The 18,855-nt window shown below is 45.6% G+C and overlaps 1 protein-coding gene across 1 annotated transcript in view; it reads left to right on the top strand.

Annotated features, from left to right (window-relative positions):
* Window positions 1-730: 730 nt before the first annotated feature.
* Window positions 731-18,855, top strand: part of LOC135919907 (adult-specific rigid cuticular protein 15.7-like) — a 30,289-nt gene continuing 12,164 nt past the window's right edge. The window contains exon 1 of the mRNA XM_065453914.1: window positions 731-992. Within this exon, the coding sequence (XP_065309986.1) occupies window positions 981-992 (12 nt within the window). The 5' untranslated portion in view covers window positions 731-980. The remainder of the gene's footprint in view (window positions 993-18,855) is intronic.

The following is an 18,855-nucleotide window of genomic DNA, read 5'->3' as shown; positions in this document are numbered from 1 at the left end:
AAACGCTTCAGAAACGGAACAAGTGAATGCATTTGCATATATAGTTTCGCCCATTTGCGAGGAGACAGGCGTCTGTCCCACAGCGCAAGGTTTACATAGCGCCGCCTACGATTTGACCTTTAAAAGTTGTTGAGCCGTTTGATCCGCGACCCGGTCTCGCTCCATCCATCACCCGCAGCGGATGTGCATCTGTCTAACAGGAGGACAGCCGTGACGCTCAGGGGAAAAAGAGACGCTCGTTTGGCGCCCGCGTGCTCCCACTTCGAAACGGCGCAAATTGAAATGACAAGTCCCGAGAGTCTCGACGCAGCTTGGCGGGGTCACACAGGCGCGCTGCGCGGGGAGCAACGGAAATCGGCGATACAATGCGCCGCGTGCTGCAGCGCTCTCGCGATTCCGTCGGTGGTGGCCGCCGCCGGGGAGCGACAAGGCGCCTACGCAGGTGTGGCCGGCGGAGAAAGTTCCGAGGGCGTGGAAGCGCTTTCTCCGACCACCTCCCCTCCTCTCTCGCCGGCCACTGGCCCGGCGTCGGAGAGCACGGCTACCGCGATGACGACCTACATCCACCCTTCTCGCCGCGCGCGACTCTTCCGCGCGGACGACGGCCGCTTGGACGCCGCGTTCGGCGCGGAGAAAGCGAGAAAAGCGTGACGTCACGGCTGACGCCGAAGCTGTCTTCCTTTCTTTTGCCGACTTTTTTTCGTAATTTCCACCACTCGCGGCTGAGGGGTTTCCCTCTTCCAGCCCCTGAACCGAGTGCGGCCGCACATTGCGAGCACCGCGCTTGCTACCGGGGTATATATAAAAGTTGACCGGAAAGGGAGTAACGGTGTTTGTGTGTGTGCACGCGCTTCGCCAAGCGCCGAGTCGTCACTTCTGCGCGATCCCGGGAGTCGTACCGCATCCCACCGTCGCACGCCCCCGTAAATCCACCGCGCCGGTCCCGGATTATCTCGCAGCTTCTCCGCCGGCGAGCCAGCATGAACGCGAAGGTACGTACTGAAGATTCTTTGGGTCTGCAGTTAGACTAGATCTACTCAATTTGTCCGGCGCGATCCCGAGTCCTGTCCCTCTGACCGCAGACGGGGACTGGGGATCACTCCGCAACTTAGCTGATCGACAATAGTTTCTCTGCATGTCGCTTATTGCTCGAGCTTGTGCTCTTCCGTACGGCCCGACATTACGGCTATCTGCAGCGGTGATTGATTTAGTTAATCAGACGTTCCAGAATTGAGGATGGAAAAGAAGTGCCCGGAAATACGAATGTTCAGAAATGTGATTACTGCATACGCATTATGCAGTGACTGGCACTCCTGTGCCTACCGCTATTAAATCTTGCTGATGGCACTTACAGTGAAGTCTTCCTTCAGCAGTTCGTAATTGTGCAAAGCGCAGCTGCAAAATGTGAACACTTGCACAACAGCCAATACGAATCCTGCAGTAAGCTCTGTTGAATTTGATGGATGGCCGGGCAAATATCTTCATCATACTTTTAAAAAATTACCTCTTGAACTGTGCAGGGTGACATGCAGTTTCAGCGCAGGCAAGTCTTATTGAACGTGTCGAAGTAGCGAAAGATAGTCTTTCATGGCATGCAGTTTCGATGCTCTTTTGTAGCAAACTTATGCTGACTTTTCTTTGCCCCAGAGAGACTGCGTTGCTTCGTCGTGCGGTTTCACAAATCCAGATCCATACAAAATTATTTCAACTAACCGCATCGAGCTAGAGAAGGTGATTCTAATTAAAATAATTTGTTTGTTCGTTTGTTTGTAGAGAATGTACCAAAAAATTCCAACGTCATTGTGAGGGCGAGGACCCTTTACGCTAGCCGCATTCTGCAGGATTCCGTGTCGACAAACAAGCGCGGCGCAAAACGCGCTGCGCTTCTCAAGTTCTTTAGCAAAGGAAAAGACTCCATAGTTCTTATGCGCAAGTTCCATTGCGCTGCATTAAGCACAGGCAAGGATGCTTAACATTGTGTGAATCGATCGCGTTTGCTGATTTATTTCGTGCATTTAGTTATCCTGCGTTCTTCTGTCACGAAGAAGGCGGTTTGCAGCAGCTCATGCCTCGCTTTTGTCGTTGGGCTGGCGCACCCTGGAAGATAAACATCAGTTACATCTCTATGCGAGTTCGATTCCATTGACTATTTCATCTCCACCGTTGCCGGTATGATTGTGGGATAATTTGCTTTGTAAGCCTAGATGGCAGCATGGATCCTCGTTGAAGCGGTACCAAGTCTGTTTGTCCTTTCTCCTCATTGTGCACTTCCTTTAACCCCTTCCCACAGTAGAGAATATAGCCAGCTGGATCTTACGATGGCTCTCTCCCTTTCATATAGCTTAGTACCCTTCTTGAGTGTTGAACAAGATCTTTCATGCTCTCATCGACAATATTGTCATGTAAAGAACACAGTAGCAATACTGTGAATGACGAAACTAACGTTTATTGGACTAACCTGTGCCAACAAAAATAGGCTACACTTAAAGCACAACGATAGCGGCGAACACAGTCGGCGATCGTCGAAATCTGGTCAGCGGGTAAAGTGTGTCGGCTTTTATACATCAGTCATCGAAGGTTCCAGGGTAATTGCTGGTACCCACGTGCCTTCCAGAAAGTTCTACACCATTCGCGTCGCGCATACATGAAATCAGATTACACAATGTTCGGTGACAACAGACAGTGGATAGAACCGTCGATAACATTCGAGAAACTTCCGATACATGCAGGCGCGTCCTGCGCTGTGCGATAACATTTGTTAGGCGGTAAAACGTGGTCACCTGATCAAGATAAAAAAGTACACATGTCAATATCGAATGGGGGCTGTTTATTGTGAAACCAAGTGCAGTAAGTTCTTGAACTAAGTTGAAATGAGCCCATTTCTCCTTTGCTGACCAGCAGGAAACGATAGAGAACGTCTAAGGAGTGTACGCTAATTAAACAAAAATTTTTTTCAACGTGTTATTCCGCAAAAGCCAATCGTCTAAGTCTTTGCCCTTCTGTTGTAATAGTAGACAACAGTTTCTGTTAGATAAAAACTACTCTCTCCTTCCTCACTGTATGCACACATTCGACGCACAATTGAGGCTATACGTCAGCTATAATGAAATGTTAATTACACATGGTACCTTTCAGGTACGTGATCTCGACACCAGAACGCAATTGCTAAAACGAAACACTTCCGTTGCTTCCTAAAGAAAAAAATAAAGAAACGCTGCGATGCCCACGCTGATGACGATTGTGCGAGGAAAACACTCGAGGCTATTCTGCTCCTTGACCTTGTGATTGCCTTAAATTGCGAACTGCGCCAATTCCCCCCGTGTTTAGCAGTTTTAGCTAAGCGAGACGCGAAGTTGCATTGCAACCGATTCCTACTAACGGCTGGTCGAAGCGAAATTTGCGCGCCCGACTGGAATGATCCGTGCGCCGTCATGCGTAGCCTCCTGTGGCGCAAAGGGTTGCACACCGCGTGCAGGAAAACGAACCGCGCAGGAGGCTAAATATCGCTGTCGTTTCCTCTAGACCACGGAGGTGCGCCGGTGGAGTGGAGGAGCACCGACTTGCATGTCTCGCAATGAATTTGTCGCGACCAACTAATCTCCTTGCGACATGCGCGGCGCCCAGCTTTCTACATTGCTCTCTTCCACCGCTAACCTCATCTCTTCTCTGTGCCTCTAAAACATGATCTCTCCCTTCCTTCATCCGCTTTATGGAAGCGTTAAATGTGCGCGCCGCCTTACGGACAAAGCATTAAGAACAAACGACTTGCGCGCGAGAACGAACAGTCGGATCGTGCCGACATCTCGCAGCCCGGCGGCAAATGCGTGAAACGCGTGTCGCCGAAGTGTGCCAGCTCGTTATCCGCGAATGGAAAAAGTCGACGGTAAACCAAATGCTGCACCGAGAGCTCGCCAGCACCGCGCAGCGCGACTGTACTGTTAAGTTTAGTGACGACTTTCGACGCCATTTAAACGTTGTTTCACAGAGCTTGGATCGGCAGGACATTATAAATTGTACTGCCTTTAGGCGAGTCGTCACTCCTATTTTACTCCGTGGTCTATACTGTAAGACAAAAGGCCCACGGAAAGACGAGGTGGTTTACCACGAGTGACGGTAATGCACCTTCTTGGAAGACTTAAGGAAAGGGAGTCCCAAAAAAATCTAAGGAAGATTTGAGAGTGTAGTATCGCATAAAGTGTGCATAACGCGAGCTATACGCCGCAACACTCCTGTAGCCTGTTGCAAAACGTAGTCACGTCAAAATATGTCGTATCGTTCTTGGAACTTATAATGAACGTCTAGTAAACTGGCAGCTACAAGAGAAGCGATGAGGTGTATGACGTCCGCGTGAGCGCTACAAGTGCCTGGCGTGGACATGAAGCAGGAGGAATCAATGGGTTTCATGAGCATCCCCTTTGGGACGCAGTACAGTTGCATGTTCCACCTGTAGCTTGATCGTAATTTTTTTAACATTTCCCCTGCGTCTATTCTTGGTCCTTAAGATTCGTGGATCGTACCTAAATACCATCGAATCTCTAGTTACTTTATCGGCTTAAAGAATCGACGTTCTTTTAATCCTGCGTTTTCCCTACATTTACACCACCATTGTTCGAGCTTTCGTTTACTAAATACAGGGTGTCGCAATTATCATGCGCCAAGATTTAAATATATGCAAATGCCACGTAGCTGGACAGAACTAAGGTAATGTTGTTTGCCGTCGTTTGGAGATACTCAGATTACATTTTTACATTCTGCCTAATTATATAATTATTCTTAATTAACCAACTTCACAATTATTATAATTAGATTAAAGGTGTCAATGAGAAAATTGTAGAGTAACATGAAAAACTCCCAATACAGCTTTCTGTTGCTCAATACGTTCTACACAAAGGTGTTTTTCCGAGCATGAAAGAAGCCCGCGAATACACGGAAAATTGCCGCGCGACTGGCCGCTCGAGGTACTTTGCGTGCATTTGCGGGCTTCTTTCACGCTCGGAAAAACACTTTTGTGTAGCACGTATTGAGCAACAGAAAGCTGTATTGGGAGTTTTTCATGTTACTCTACAATTTTCTCATTGACACTTTTAATGTGATTATAATATTTGAGAAATTGATTAATTAATTAAGACTAATTATGTAACTGGCGTAATGCAAAAATCGTTTATCTGAGTATCTTCAAGCGACGGCAAACAACATTACGTTGGTTCTGTCCAGCGACGTTGCATTTGGACATTTTTAAATCTTGGTGCATGATAGCTGGGACACCCTGTATACTCCACCGTCAGATTCTTTCACCTTTTCCATAAGGCATACATGATAACTACGTCCCAGTTTACTTTGACAGGGTACGTCTAATCTTGTCTACTTCTGTGTATTAATTTATTCCGGACAGTTGTAAAAAAAAAAATCACCAGTGCTTCTTTGATCTATATGCTAACTACTGTCGCTCGTTGCGAGAAGGAATTTTCCCTTGCATACAGCAGTGGCAAATATCATCTACATTGTAAAACATTTGCCTTTAGCAGTAAGTCCTTAAGAACACTCAGTTGTAGCATCAAAAAGTAAACGCTCCTTTAGGAGCTTAAAAAAGAATTCCTTTTAAGTGTCTTATTTAGCCGTCATGTAGAGCTCTAAATTCAGTTTATCTTGCATTCCAATTCTACTTTAACTTCTCTGGGAATAACTTAGTTTCTCTTTCAAGGTAACCTGATTATTTCGTGTTCCTCTGTGACATTCGCATTTTCATGCAAGACACCACGTTATTCAGCAATCAGGTAAACCCACGCCGCAGCAATACAGGAATGCCTGAAAAGTCGCCTCCTTATCGCTTTCTCTCCCATTTGCTTTCGATCGTACTTGCTTTTGGCTCCTCGCGCTTCAGATAACTTGATCACCCCCGTATCTTCTTGTATTTATTCATTAGTGTGGCTTCCATGCGTGCTTAAAATTGGAAAACAATGAAATGAAATGATGCTAGAAAGCAATGAATGAACAATGACATGCATGCCTTCCACTGAAATAGTGTCAGCGCCCTCAGTGGCTTTAAATTTTTTTTTTTTCTGGGAGAGGCTGCACCCACTTGACCGGGATCGAAAGAAAGGGAGAAGGGGGGGGGGGTGAGGAGGGATGCTGTGAAGGCCGCGTACTAGTTATCTAGAAACTTCTGGAGAGGCGTCTGCCCGGTGTGCCACCCCGTGGCTACGCCGTTGAGCGCCATCAGGCCGGTACGCAATAAAGTTTGCCCTCAGCGGAAAATGCTTCTCCGCCTCAGTGCGCGCGGTTTCAGAGGGGAAATCCATAATTCAGCGAAGCCAGCTTGAACCTGAAGAAAAGTCAGTGGAAGCCAAGGCTCCGCTAAACAGTAAAAAAGCACGGTGTTGCGCATATTTGTGTATTTGATGTCAGCACAAAGGATTACACATAAACGCAAGGGGTACTAGTTTGTCTCATTAGTTTATCTTTACCGCTACGAAGTTGTATTATAGAAGTATTTTCCAACGGAAATTGGAGGATATCAGGAGGAGTGAAGAATATCTTAGGGTTCGGGACATATTAGAGGCAGCTTCTTGAGATATACGCCTATGTCGCACTTATTCCGTCACCGTTTCACAGTTTGCATCGTGCCAGTGAATAGAGAAGGTAGCGTCGCATAAGTGCACTAAGTATATCAAATTAAAGCTCGCTTGTTTCAGTGCCGCGAAAATTAAACAATGACAGAAATCATCGCTGCGGATACCTAAAGGGACACGAAAGAGAAAATTAAGAGGCGCTGTATTAGTAAGTTACCCTCCTCCATCACAGAAATAGAAGAAGAATAAAGAAAGCCAATCTTGCGAGATAAGATAATTGGCAAACCCGAAAGAGGGAAAAAAGGAAAGACGGGTGGCGACGCCGCCTTGAAGTTCCCGCACCATCTCGCTGTGACGTCATGGATTTCGACGCCGTCGCTTGGGTCCTAGGTGGTTTCCCATCGGTAAAGGTGGACTACACTCTATTCTGAAAGAGTTAAAGACTAAGTTTAATAAGTCTCGAGGACTTTTACTGAGCCACCACTGTTCAAATACGATAAAAATATTTTAAACCATTGACGTCTCACTGACATGCCGGCGCTGAGGTTACAGCGCGGGATTTTAAAAATTCATTTCCGCGTCTAATAATCAGCCCGTTACTAGTGCCTGCAAAATAAATAAAAATAGAGCTCACAAATAATAATAATTTAGTCTAAGCTGAATTAGTGGTTCTCTTAATTAGTGTCCCTTTTACAAGACCTTAATGGAAGGTTGTTTGCAATTAGTTATAGGGGACATGCGTTTCACGACTTTGTTGAAAATTCTCGTCAAAGTTTCAGAATTCAGACTCGATGCACACCTCGAAATTTCAGGTACAACATGGACAATTAAGGAAAGGCGAAGCAGAGATTTGCACGGCACTGTTGATTTCTGGGATTTCACATTTTCTCGCTGTAATGAGAAGTTGGCTGACTGCAGCGTGATAACCGCTAATGTTTTGTTATTCTGTATTTAACCGTCAGCAAATGTATACGATGACATGACAACGACTACAACGGTGGCATGACGACGACAAGTCATTCACTGACGGCATTCAGGGTCAGTGAAAAGCCGTCTTTCGAAGAACAACGCCGAGAATATATGCTGCGCCGAACGCCGCAGCTGCGAAAGGCTGCCGTAGGCACTGTAGAGCTATACGCTGCGTGCGCGTGTTATAGCAGAGCCGCGTAGAAGCCGTCAACAAGTTTTAATTTGGAAAGCCCTCTCGGCAGACACGGCCATTTTCTCAAGAACACATTCGCGGTGGGTACAACGTCATCTATTTGCAGTATTGGTTGCTGTGGCCTGCAAAATGTACATGCACAGATGCCATCGCTCTCAGAGTCTGCGTGTCGCGCAACTTCAGGCCAAATACACAGTTTGTGCGATAGCTCATTGGTTAGGCGTACTAGGCTGGCTCCCGGCTGAATTTTGAGGTAGCGGCATCAATTTGATTCTCAGTAGCGGGTGGGTAGCAAAGCTTTGTTTGTTATTTAGTGGTGATGAAGCGGAGGATGGAATGAACTGCGGAATTTGTCGCACCTGACAACGATTGCGTATAACGCAGAGGAAGGACCGACGGGACACAGCCATGGGGTTTCTTGCAATATAGAACGAAATCTGGTGCCACTGTCTATGCGAGTTTGCTGTGGGTTCTGTGCCTCCATGGAAATGAAGGGATGTTAAGGGATAAGAAAATAAAAGAAGGTAATGAAGGGAAATTAGTGGTTCGGCCTTTGTTGAGCGTGACTTGGCCTAAAACATAGCCATGGCTCTGAAAATAAAACTTTCATAGAATAATATGTTTTTGTTTTTTTGTTTCCGAGTAATAAATATATATCATTAACGTTGACTCAAAGCGGAAACAAACGATTTAAACTGAAGCAGTGATCGCAGACATCCTCGCCTTTCTTCCGCCATTCAGTCACCCGCCAGTGTACTGTTCATGTTTGATATAACTGTACCTTTTCCTAACTTACGTTTGAATGAAAAGTATTCTTACGCAAGGATACACACACAGAAAAAAAACCAGAATTTTACACGCTGTTTTAGGTGAGACTGAACCATAGTGGTAAACATAACGCTGTTCGCCAGCCACGCCTTCAAGGTGTCCTGGTCCTCCGAGAACGATGAAAATCCGAAGCCGCAACTTCCCAGCATTTCCCATGCGTACACCACCGCCATCTTTCCCTCTCGGTAATTCTGAGAAACTCTACGAACACAACGAACCCAGTCTCGGGCTCTTAACTGTGCTGTCGCAGTAAAAGAACGGACCATTGCCACGATGAGTGCTACACAAAGGAACAGAACGAGAAGCAAGGCCCCGTAATGCAGGTGAAGATAAAAAAAAATCGCGGTGCCTGTACAAACGATGAAAGCGTTGTCACAAATGTCTACGCCCGCAATCGGTGACCTTGATCCGTTCAGTTTCTGGCGCAGTACGTGCATAGATCGAAGGCCCACCCTCGCACCGTTCCCAGCATGATTGTTATGGCCACCCTTCGACGACTGCTATATACTCTCAGTTCCGACGTTGCGTGCATACTCTCGTTTTTATTATGAATGAAACTCTGACACCTTGAGCGACGTGTAGGCAGGTCGATTATACAAGCGTCCTCTCATGGGCTGGAACTTTCTCTATCTCGTAGGGCGGCATTCAGTGTGAAAAACGGGTGTTGTATTTGACGAGAGTAACCCATGCTGCAAAGGCTATAGCGCGCTCTTTCCATTTCTTTCTTTCTTTCTTTCTTTCTTTCTTTCTTTCTTTCTTTCTTTCTTTCTTTCTTTCTTTCTTTCTTTCTTTCTTTCTTTCTTTCTTTCTTTCTTTCTTTCTTCCATTTTGCAACTTTTGAGCAAATAGCACACCATTTCGAAAGCGAAGCGGTGCGGGCTGCATTCTGAAGGTGGCGATTAAGGGAAAGAGGGAGGGCTGGAGGTCGGAGCTGCAATGGACAGAACGGCAAGGGGCTGTTGCACGACTTGATGAGACGCACGCAAGGGCCGCACCCGCGCGGCTGGTTTCAGCGCTCCGCGTTCTCGTCAGCTCCGCGTCAGCAGTCGCAACACGTCAGGCTGTACCGCAGCGTTCTCGGCCGTACATAATGCGCACGGGCGCGCGGTGATTCAGTGTCGTGCTGTAGTCGTGTTTCCCACCGTCGTAACACTGGGCCGCATGCGCCGACAGGCGCGAACCGCGTGAGTGCAATGTCAAGATGCCCGCGCTGCTTGTAGTTCTTAAATTTAAGGGGCCTTCAAAAGTGTCCGACGTGGGAGATAAAAGTCCTTTGCGAAATATAGCGGCGAACGGTCACGCCTTCTCCTCGAGCGAGGCACACAACAAGGGGAATATGGTACGAATGCGTCCGGAAATGAGCACTCCTATAAAACCGACCGCGCCTCCATCGGGGACAGCCAAACGGTTGTTGCAGCTCTGGTGGCGGCGCGCACAAAGCGGCTCAATTTCCATACGGGGCTGGTGCGCTTTAGCCCTGATAACTGACGGGGCCCTTTTGTTCTCACGGGGCGAAGCGCGGCGCAGGCGCTCAGAATCAGGAACTGCCGACCGTCATGCCGGCCTGTACACACGGCGCTTGTCACGAATGTGTGTACTGCGTCTGTAGGTTGGCTATCTGGACGCACATTTCCCGAGAGCTGCTATACAGGCCACCTGGCATACCTACCGATGAGTGCGAGGCGGCCTCCATCTCTATCTCTCTCTCGCTTTTTCTCACATCAAAGTACAAAAGTTTTACACTGTGTGGGTTTCTTCTACTGTGCCATGATCCGGAAGACAGAGGGGGTACGTGGGGCACCCTATACGCCAACTGCAAGTTACTAGACTTTAAAGCAAAACTGATTACCGCAAACGAAAAGACACGTAAATCGGACAGGCGCTGACAATACAGCTGTTAACTTGAAATCGTGAGAACAAACGTATATGCAAATTTCCGTCCAAGCACAGCATGTCACCAATCCAATCATTATCGTTTACGCGTATAGTGGTTCCGCGAGCACGGCCGATCTACTGCATGTCACTCCCGTACTGCTATTTTTTTTTGTGTGTGTGTTTGAGATAAACAGAAAAATTATGGCAATGTTAGTGACATAAATATTGTCATTTTTCCCCTAGCTTCACTGTACTATAGCCTTTCCCGTCATTTTACGTAGTTCACTTCCTTATGGCAGTAACTTTTACTCCCTTCCTGACAGCAGTTTTCAACGAGTGTAAAAGAGTCAAATGCTGCTATGCGTTTGTAACAGATCATATACGTATACAAATATAGATAATCACGCTACACAGAACAAGTCAAAAGCGACAAAACAGCCGCCACTACGCGACACCATTCAAGTATCCGCTTTACGAGTAATACATAGCCATGCTCTGACTGGTATTACTGGGCTCGGTGAGCAGCCTCACATTTTCATAAATTAAACGTATACCAGATCTGTATGTGTACGCTAACGTGAGTAGTGTAGCAGCACACAAATGTTAAATGAGGACAGTAAAGAAACGAACGAAACTTATTTCGGTCGTAGTATTTACGACAAGAATTTCACTTTACCCTATGGGCTATACTTTTGGTGAAATTAAAAAGAAAATCTTTCTTTCAGCGTTAACAGAAGACATTATTTTTTCTAAATGAAATAACCTCTGTAGCCTCTATTGGTTTTCAGAAGGTAGAACGTTCGCAATATCAGCTCAAATGAAATAATATTAAACACTGTCAAATAAAAGTTTGTTGTGTCTATTTGGTACGAGATATTTTGATATCAGATTGACTACAATCAAACAGAACTGAAATTAAAAATAGCTTTTTCTTTCTTCTTTGTGCCCACGTGTCCTATTACATCATGTCAAGAGAGTTTAGTTTAACTTTATATGAACTCAACAAAAGTTTAATATAGGGACAAGGTTCATTTATGTATAGGTACGGTGACACCGAAGTATCGCTAACGAACTTTTATCCTCTGCGCCTAATTAATGAACGCGCTACTACATTTTTGCTGTTTCCTAATATCTATATCTCCCCAAAAAGGCGTTTTGCATCTACGTGCAGAGACATGTGTACGCGTTAAAAATGCGCACCATCCTTGTCCTTAACATCGAGGGCAATGTTCCCCTGCGTGATCATTCACGTAGCGATCCGTTTGTCCTATATACAGCGTGTCCCAGCTGTCATGCCACAATATTTAAACGTGTGCAAATGCAACGTAGCTGGACAGAACCAAGGTAATGTTGGTTGCCGTCGCGTGGAGATATTCAGTATATTCATTTGCATTACGCATAAATACATAATTAGCCTTAATTAATTAATCAGCTTCTCAAATAGTATAATTACATTAAAAGTGTAAATGAGAAAACTGTAGAACAACATGAAAAACTCCCGATACAGCTTTCTGTTGCTCAATACGTGCTACACAAGAGTTTTTCCGAGCGTGAAAGAAGCCCGCGAATACACGCAAAGCGCCTCGAGCGGCCAGTCGCGCGGCAATTTTGCCTGCATTCGCGGGGTTTTCTCACGCTGGGCAAAACACCTTCATGTAGCAACAGAAAGCTGTATCAGAAGTTTTCCTTGCTGCTCTAAAATTTTCTCATCGACACTTTTAATCTAATTATACCATCTAAAGGTTGCTTAATTATTTAAGACTAATTATTTAATTAGGCGGAATGCAATAATTAATCTGAATATCTCCAAGCGACGGCAACCAACATTACCTTGGTTCTGTCTAGCTATGTTGCATTTGCATACTCTTAAATATTGTGGCATGACATTTGCAACACCCTGTATATTTTAAAAGGACGTCTTGTTGGGCGAGTTGGTCACAATTCATCTTGGCTACTAGGCGCGAAAACACACACGACACAAGGAAGGAGACGATACAGAGCGCCACTTACAACTGCTTTTATTCGGAGGCACACCACACACTTATATACCCGCCTTAGACGCAAGGACACAATCACATCAAGATTGATATGGAAGCGCACTGGTTAAATATTTCTTTTCAGCAATATATAAAGATAATGACGGGTCGCTGACGCACATGCTTCCTTTCTTTCCGATAAAGAAAGCTTCAATCACTTCCCGAGCTTTTTGATCCTTACTTCTTGCTGCAGGTCGCGGAACTTTCGTAGTTTGCGTCTGTTGCTCTTTGAAATGCGAGCAGACGACTTCGCCGTTGTTCCGGGCGCAGAGAACACCATCGGCACACAACGCCGGCTCCCTACGGGAGGGCAGAACAAACTGGCCGAATTGCGCTCGCTTTTCTAAAGCTGACCAGCGACCCATGACATGCGTCAAGAAAGAATACATGCAAATCCATATGCAAAATGTTCGGCGGGAGTAATCTACGACATTCCCTTGACGTGTGGCAAGAACTCTGTAGCTTCCGATGGGCATTCAGTGAACCATCAGGACGAATAGCTTTTGAATTATTCAATCGGCTTAGCAAAGTTTTTATCTAGTTCTATAGTCGAGCGCAATTTCAGGCATTAAAGGCACTTCACTCGGTACAGATTGTCCGCATGGTGCGCTTATTGGCATTAAAAATTGGTCATAGAGTTGGTCATAAAGGCCATACCAGCTTAACATCCCAATGCCGAAAATTAAAGTGTTCCACGAATTTAACGGTAAAGCTACTTGGTGTGTATTCACATATCAGGTTTGAATCCACACGCTGCACGTAATCGTTGCTCGGAAACCGACTCTGTCTTCCTGCCCATATTGCTCACGGTTTTGCTCATCCGCGTATTGGGCAAGATGTACATAGTAGTTAAGTATTCCATATCGTAATCACCTGCCATCTACCTTTCCCTCTATCTCCCACTTCCCCTTGCCTCAGTGAGGAGTAGCAGGCTAGAGACAAGCTCTCCAGGTCGACCTCGCCTCCTTTCTCTTCATTAAAATCTACTCCTTTCCATGCTCTGGCCCCTCCACTTCAGACCGAAGCCTCTCGGTCATTCGCTATAAATATGGAAATTCAGCTTGGCTCTTTCTATTGCTCGAACAGCCTTGGGTAGAGTCATGTTTGTCGCTGGCGTTTCTGCTGAATGCACAAATAAGTACTTTAGAAGTAACGCGCTGTTCGCCTTCAGAGATCCGTGTAGTTGCAACTATTTCGGACCACCGAGTGTTTCAAGAGAACCTTCAGGGGAACCGCTTGGCATCTTTTTGCATGCAAAACACGTGCACACCTGCCTCATCAAGTTCAGGTGTTGAAACGGTGAGCTGTTTAACTTGAAAGAGCTAAGGGCGCGGCTCCGAACAGAATGATCGAGTGGCGCCGAGAGAATGCTTCGGCCCATCCATGACGCTTTCCCGCGTGCATTTGTTTGCTTAAAGATTATCGGTTTGAGAAGCATTGAAAACATTGAAATTATACTTTGTTCACGTCGAGCACTTTGCGCAGGCTGCCACTTCGTGAAATCAGCTTTCGTGACTAGAATGCGAAACAAGTCCTTGTAGTGGGTTAACCAGCACAGTTATGAGACAAAATGCTTTTATTAAAAGGTGAGGCGGTCTTACTTTTCTATGTTCGGGGAAAGATTGAGCGAAAGAAAAAATGTATCTATTGCGAATTAAACAATATTACGTTCATTTAACCATCGCTTCCATCCCAGTTCTTCAGGGCCACTCGTATGATAAACGATATCTCGATGAAATGTCAAAACGACGAGCTTATTTGAGAATTTTCGCTCTTGTCATCTTTGGAGAAGAGTCTAATTGGGCATGTCAGCCGAAAGCTGTACAGGAAAGTTACACTTCACGAAAAGTTTCACAGATGCCTTATTTTTTTATTTCTGTAAAAGACGCACTTGTTTTACGTAATAGTTCTACGGAAACACGCAAGGTAGAGAGAAGTAATTAATAAAGGGAAAATCAGACATCCACCCGTTCGTAGCAATTGCTACAAAGGAAACCCACACGAGTTCCTCGAAAGAAAAGCCTCACAGTGAAGAAAAATTCCTCTTTGTCTGGGGCTCGAATCCGGGACCACCGCCTTTCCGGGGCAGCCACTCTGACAACCAGGCGGCTAGCAGATGGCAGAGCGAAGCCGAATTTTTCACCAACGCGAAGCAAAGGCAAGAGTTTCACGTAACAGTTCTGCGGAAACCCGCAAGGTGGAGAGAAGTAATTAATAAAGGAAAAATCAGACATCGAGAAGAAGTTCTCCGAGACGATGGCCCTGTTCTTTTCTGCTCACTCTTTACTTCAGTTTGAACTAGTTTGTTTACATTGTGTCCGGACTTCTTTGCTCTGGAATTCAGGGAGAATAAGTGTAGCGACCTGCGAGCTCAGAAGCCAGGTACGAAGCCTTCTTCGCCTTTTTCCTCGGAGTGCCTCCAACCGCTACGGCAGTCGGCAGCCGAGAACGGCGGCACGAGCCCTATGACCGCCAGCGTGTTTTGAGGTACATGAGTGCACTGCAGGAGCGCGTCCACGATTCTGTCAACACACACCACGTGCGTGACATCGGCAAGCCGGCACGGCTAGTCCTTGAACATGAAGGCGCTGACGGCCCGCCTCCGGTGACCATGGTGGAACCCAGCGAAGGTGAGAGTGAGAGACCTCGTCTTGGTGAGGCAACCAATCAGCAGGAAGACAGCACTTCAAACTATGATCTAAACGATTACGAAGCCATTGAGTGTTATGAAGAACCTACAAAAAGACAAGAAGTGAAGGAATCCTGGTGGTGTTCCAACCATCAGAAGAAGGACACGATTTTTGGCAAGTGAATGCAAGTCATGCTGCATCAGAAATTGTCTAGGCCGCAAAGGAAAAAGTTGAAACGTTCCGAGTAAAGGGAGACGGCAGTTTTTCAGTGAGTGTTGCCTCAGTGGCATCTGCAAAAAACCTGTTTTTACTACACGAAGTTTCGCTTTCAGATTTAGTGTGACATTAGTGTAATTATGTGACTGTAATTTGTGTTACGATTTCGTTATTTTTATTATCATTTATTCTTTTTTAATTTCTATGTGTAAAGGTGTAGCCGGCGCCAATTAAAGGTGACAACATCTACTAAATACCATTATAAAAAATTACACATGTAGCCGTTCGTAGCAATTGCTACAAAGGCTTTTCGAGGCCTTTCTTTCAAGGAACCCGTATGAGTTTCCTTTGTAGCAATCGCGACGAATGGATGAATGCCTGATTTTCCCTTTATGAATTACTTCTCTCCACCATGCGGGCTTCCGCAGAACTATTACGTGAAACTCTTGCCTTTGCTTCGAGTTGCTGACAAATTCGACTTCGCCCTGCCATCTGCTAGCCGCCTGGTTAGCTCAGATTGTTGAGCGGCTGGCCCGGAAAAGCGGTGGTCCTCCGGTTTCGAGTCCCGAACCAGCAGGACGAATTTGTCTTCAACTGCGAGTCTAGGCTCTTCTTTCGAGGAACCCGTATGGGTTTCCATAGTAGCAACTGCTACGAACGGGTGGATGTTTGATTTTCCCTTTATTAAAGGCGCACTTGGTAAGCAAATCAGCTATGCATCTGACTAGACTCTATAGTTACATGCCACCCTTGATTCCTTACAAACTCCTTAATTCCCAGTGTCGCGAATTCGCGATATCTTGGAGTGTCACCTCGGGGCAATAACTTGAACGAGTAGCGAGCGTGCGTCGTGTATACGAGTGTGGAATTAACCACATGAAACTTCACAATTTTTCGTCGTTGCCGACCGATAGTGCAGACGAAACTGGCCGCAGAAAACGAAAATAAGAAACAGGCTTTTGGTGCTTGTGCACTTCAACATTATGACCTCCATCAATAAACATACCGGAATGCGAGTTCAGCAGCAGAGTGCCCGGATTTCTAATTTGTCGCGAATTCGCGACAACGGGCATTTGCGCCCTCGTGTGTACTCCCACGGCAAGGTGGAAACTAACCGCGCCAGGAATGCACAAATACAATATGAACGAGATTTAGCAGGACTGGTGAAATGAGGTGAGTAGCCGTATACCATGGATATCTGTTGTGGGGACAATGGCAGTTATTTGAATCCTCACTTTGATGGATTCTGCTGATGCAATACAGCCTCTGAGTGTACCTCCTATTAGACCCTCGCTCCTGTGCTTTTAGGCCCCAAAATCGCTTCTTAGTCGGAACACATGTGCTTTAATCCCTCCGCGCGTCTCCCCCGTCCCCGTTATCTTTCTCGGGCAGAAGAAGACTATCTTGAGAGAATACGGGATAGGAAGGTCTTCCGTCATCTGATCTTGCGCTCTGACGCCTGAAGACCCAGTGAACTGTCCAAAGTGTTCTGCTTCTAGCATCTACAGCGGACCATCATAACCTGTTGTGGCTTTGTCCAATAACGAGTGCTATACTCGAGACAGGATATACTAAGAACTTCCACGCTACGAACGAATCAGACGGACATTTACAGGCATTGGCTCACGGAAAAATTCGTCATGCCACTACTGCAATTTATGCATGAGCAGGATCTCCATGATTTTATTTAAATACATGTTTGTGCCGCAGTACAAGCTGCGTGAAAAAAAAGAAAAAGAAAAGGCTGCGCGCGACGCTCGCGTACGTTCTTTACATTTAACTGCGGGTGCATGGTTCGAAGAAAGGTTCTAATTGCAGCATGTTGGGTTTACGTCATATAATGGGTGCACGTTATTTTTATGGATCAAGTCAGCTCAGGATGCGTCTTCCAACGGAAGGCGATAGTGATATGACAGCTATTTCAATGGCAAAGATTACGAGGACTACACATACAGAATACAAGGCACAGCATCTTCTATAATGAACACGAGCAGCGAGGACGAGGAAGACAAAAACTGCAGTCGCTCCGAACGTGGGCAAACCAACGAGCGTGTGCCTCCCAGCAATAGAAAAGGAGGGCGGCGTGAAGTGGACGAGGACATGCTGCATTGAGCAAATGCCGCAATGGCAGCAATTTTTATTTATTTATTTATTCATACTGTCGATCCCATCAGGGATCATAACAGGGATCATAACATCAGGGATCATAACATAATTTATTCCTCAAAGTGGGAACCTGAAGGCTCCGACTGAGTATTTCAGATATTTTTGTTGTTGTTGACGAAGCAGCGCACTCAATCAAGGAAAGGATGTACTGTTCCAAAGTAAAACGACAGAGTCGTCGTCAGTAGAAAGAATCCTAGTGGCAAAGGAGAGGGGGCCCATGAGTCCACTTTCAACTACATGTGTCAGTACTAACGGCATTGGGCACTGGCTACTTGTAAAAGGCATGTCGAGAAGTTGCAAATAGCCTAGCAGTAAGTGACACACGGTTTTCATGTGATTCAAGTGCACCATGCACCTCTGCCTCAATAGACACAATTATTCCTTCAATTCCCACAAGCAGTTATCCAGCAAGACCGAATTCACGAGTTTGGTTAAAGTAAATAATTCGTACGAGAAACAAAAAGTATTCCGTAGTTGCTAGTAAACGCTGCACAAATTTTCAGCATTGCGATTTTGCTAAATACAGCCGCCAACTAACATTCTTCAATTTAGTTTTTTAGTGTAGAGGCAAAAGCTTTAGAAACCACCAAATAAAAAAGTGCAACTCCAAAATAACTCGGCCGTAACGGGTCAAGTGAATTACCAATAAGGGAAATTGGGGCCTTGAGCGTATCTGAGATTGTTTCAGTCAATTTTTTTGTAAAGATCGAAAGCTGGAAACTTAGTTTGGTCGGTATTCGCCATTTGAGCCATAGAGAACTCATCTTTCATGTAACGGAATATTTTGCCATCTACGCGGTGTTTCGAAAAGATGCCGGTACGCTACATCGGCTGCTCGAAGGCACAGCGCACTCGAGCATGTGACTAAAGAAACCTTGTGGGAGCTTCAGCTCGTACTAAGCTAAGGTCCCACGCATACTCTTACACATGTGTAACACGGAAATGCGCTTGCTGTTTTTTATAGAACCTCTATATGTTGAATAAATTTGTTGCATTTAAAAATAATTGTAAAAACTTGTTGAAAGACAGGACAGGCAATTTTGACTTGGGATCGCAATCTTTCGGTAAAAACGATCACGATTTGAAGAAAAAAAATAGCCCCAAGCTTAGAATTATGTAACTTCATTATGAAAAGAAACATGAGACGTTTTTATACTGGTCACGTTAAAGCACGTAAAGCTAACTAACAAAGCTGATACCTGTACATCGCAAGTGGCTTTAAATTATGTGCTATTCTTCCAATAGGATTTACGGAGTTCTTACTAAAGAGGTAGCAATTTTATGTCGACCGTAACTTGACTTAATAAAATCGGCATTTTTCTTTTTTTTGGCGGAGATGCAGTGCTTAAATTGGGTTGTTACTTTCTTAGAAA

The sequence above is a fragment of the Dermacentor albipictus genome, chromosome 1 (assembly GCF_038994185.2).
Source record: "Dermacentor albipictus isolate Rhodes 1998 colony chromosome 1, USDA_Dalb.pri_finalv2, whole genome shotgun sequence".
NCBI classification, from domain to species: Eukaryota; Metazoa; Arthropoda; class Arachnida; order Ixodida; family Ixodidae; genus Dermacentor; species Dermacentor albipictus.
The sequence above is the reverse complement of the archived record's forward strand: the minus strand, read 5'-3'. Positions and strand labels throughout refer to the sequence as shown.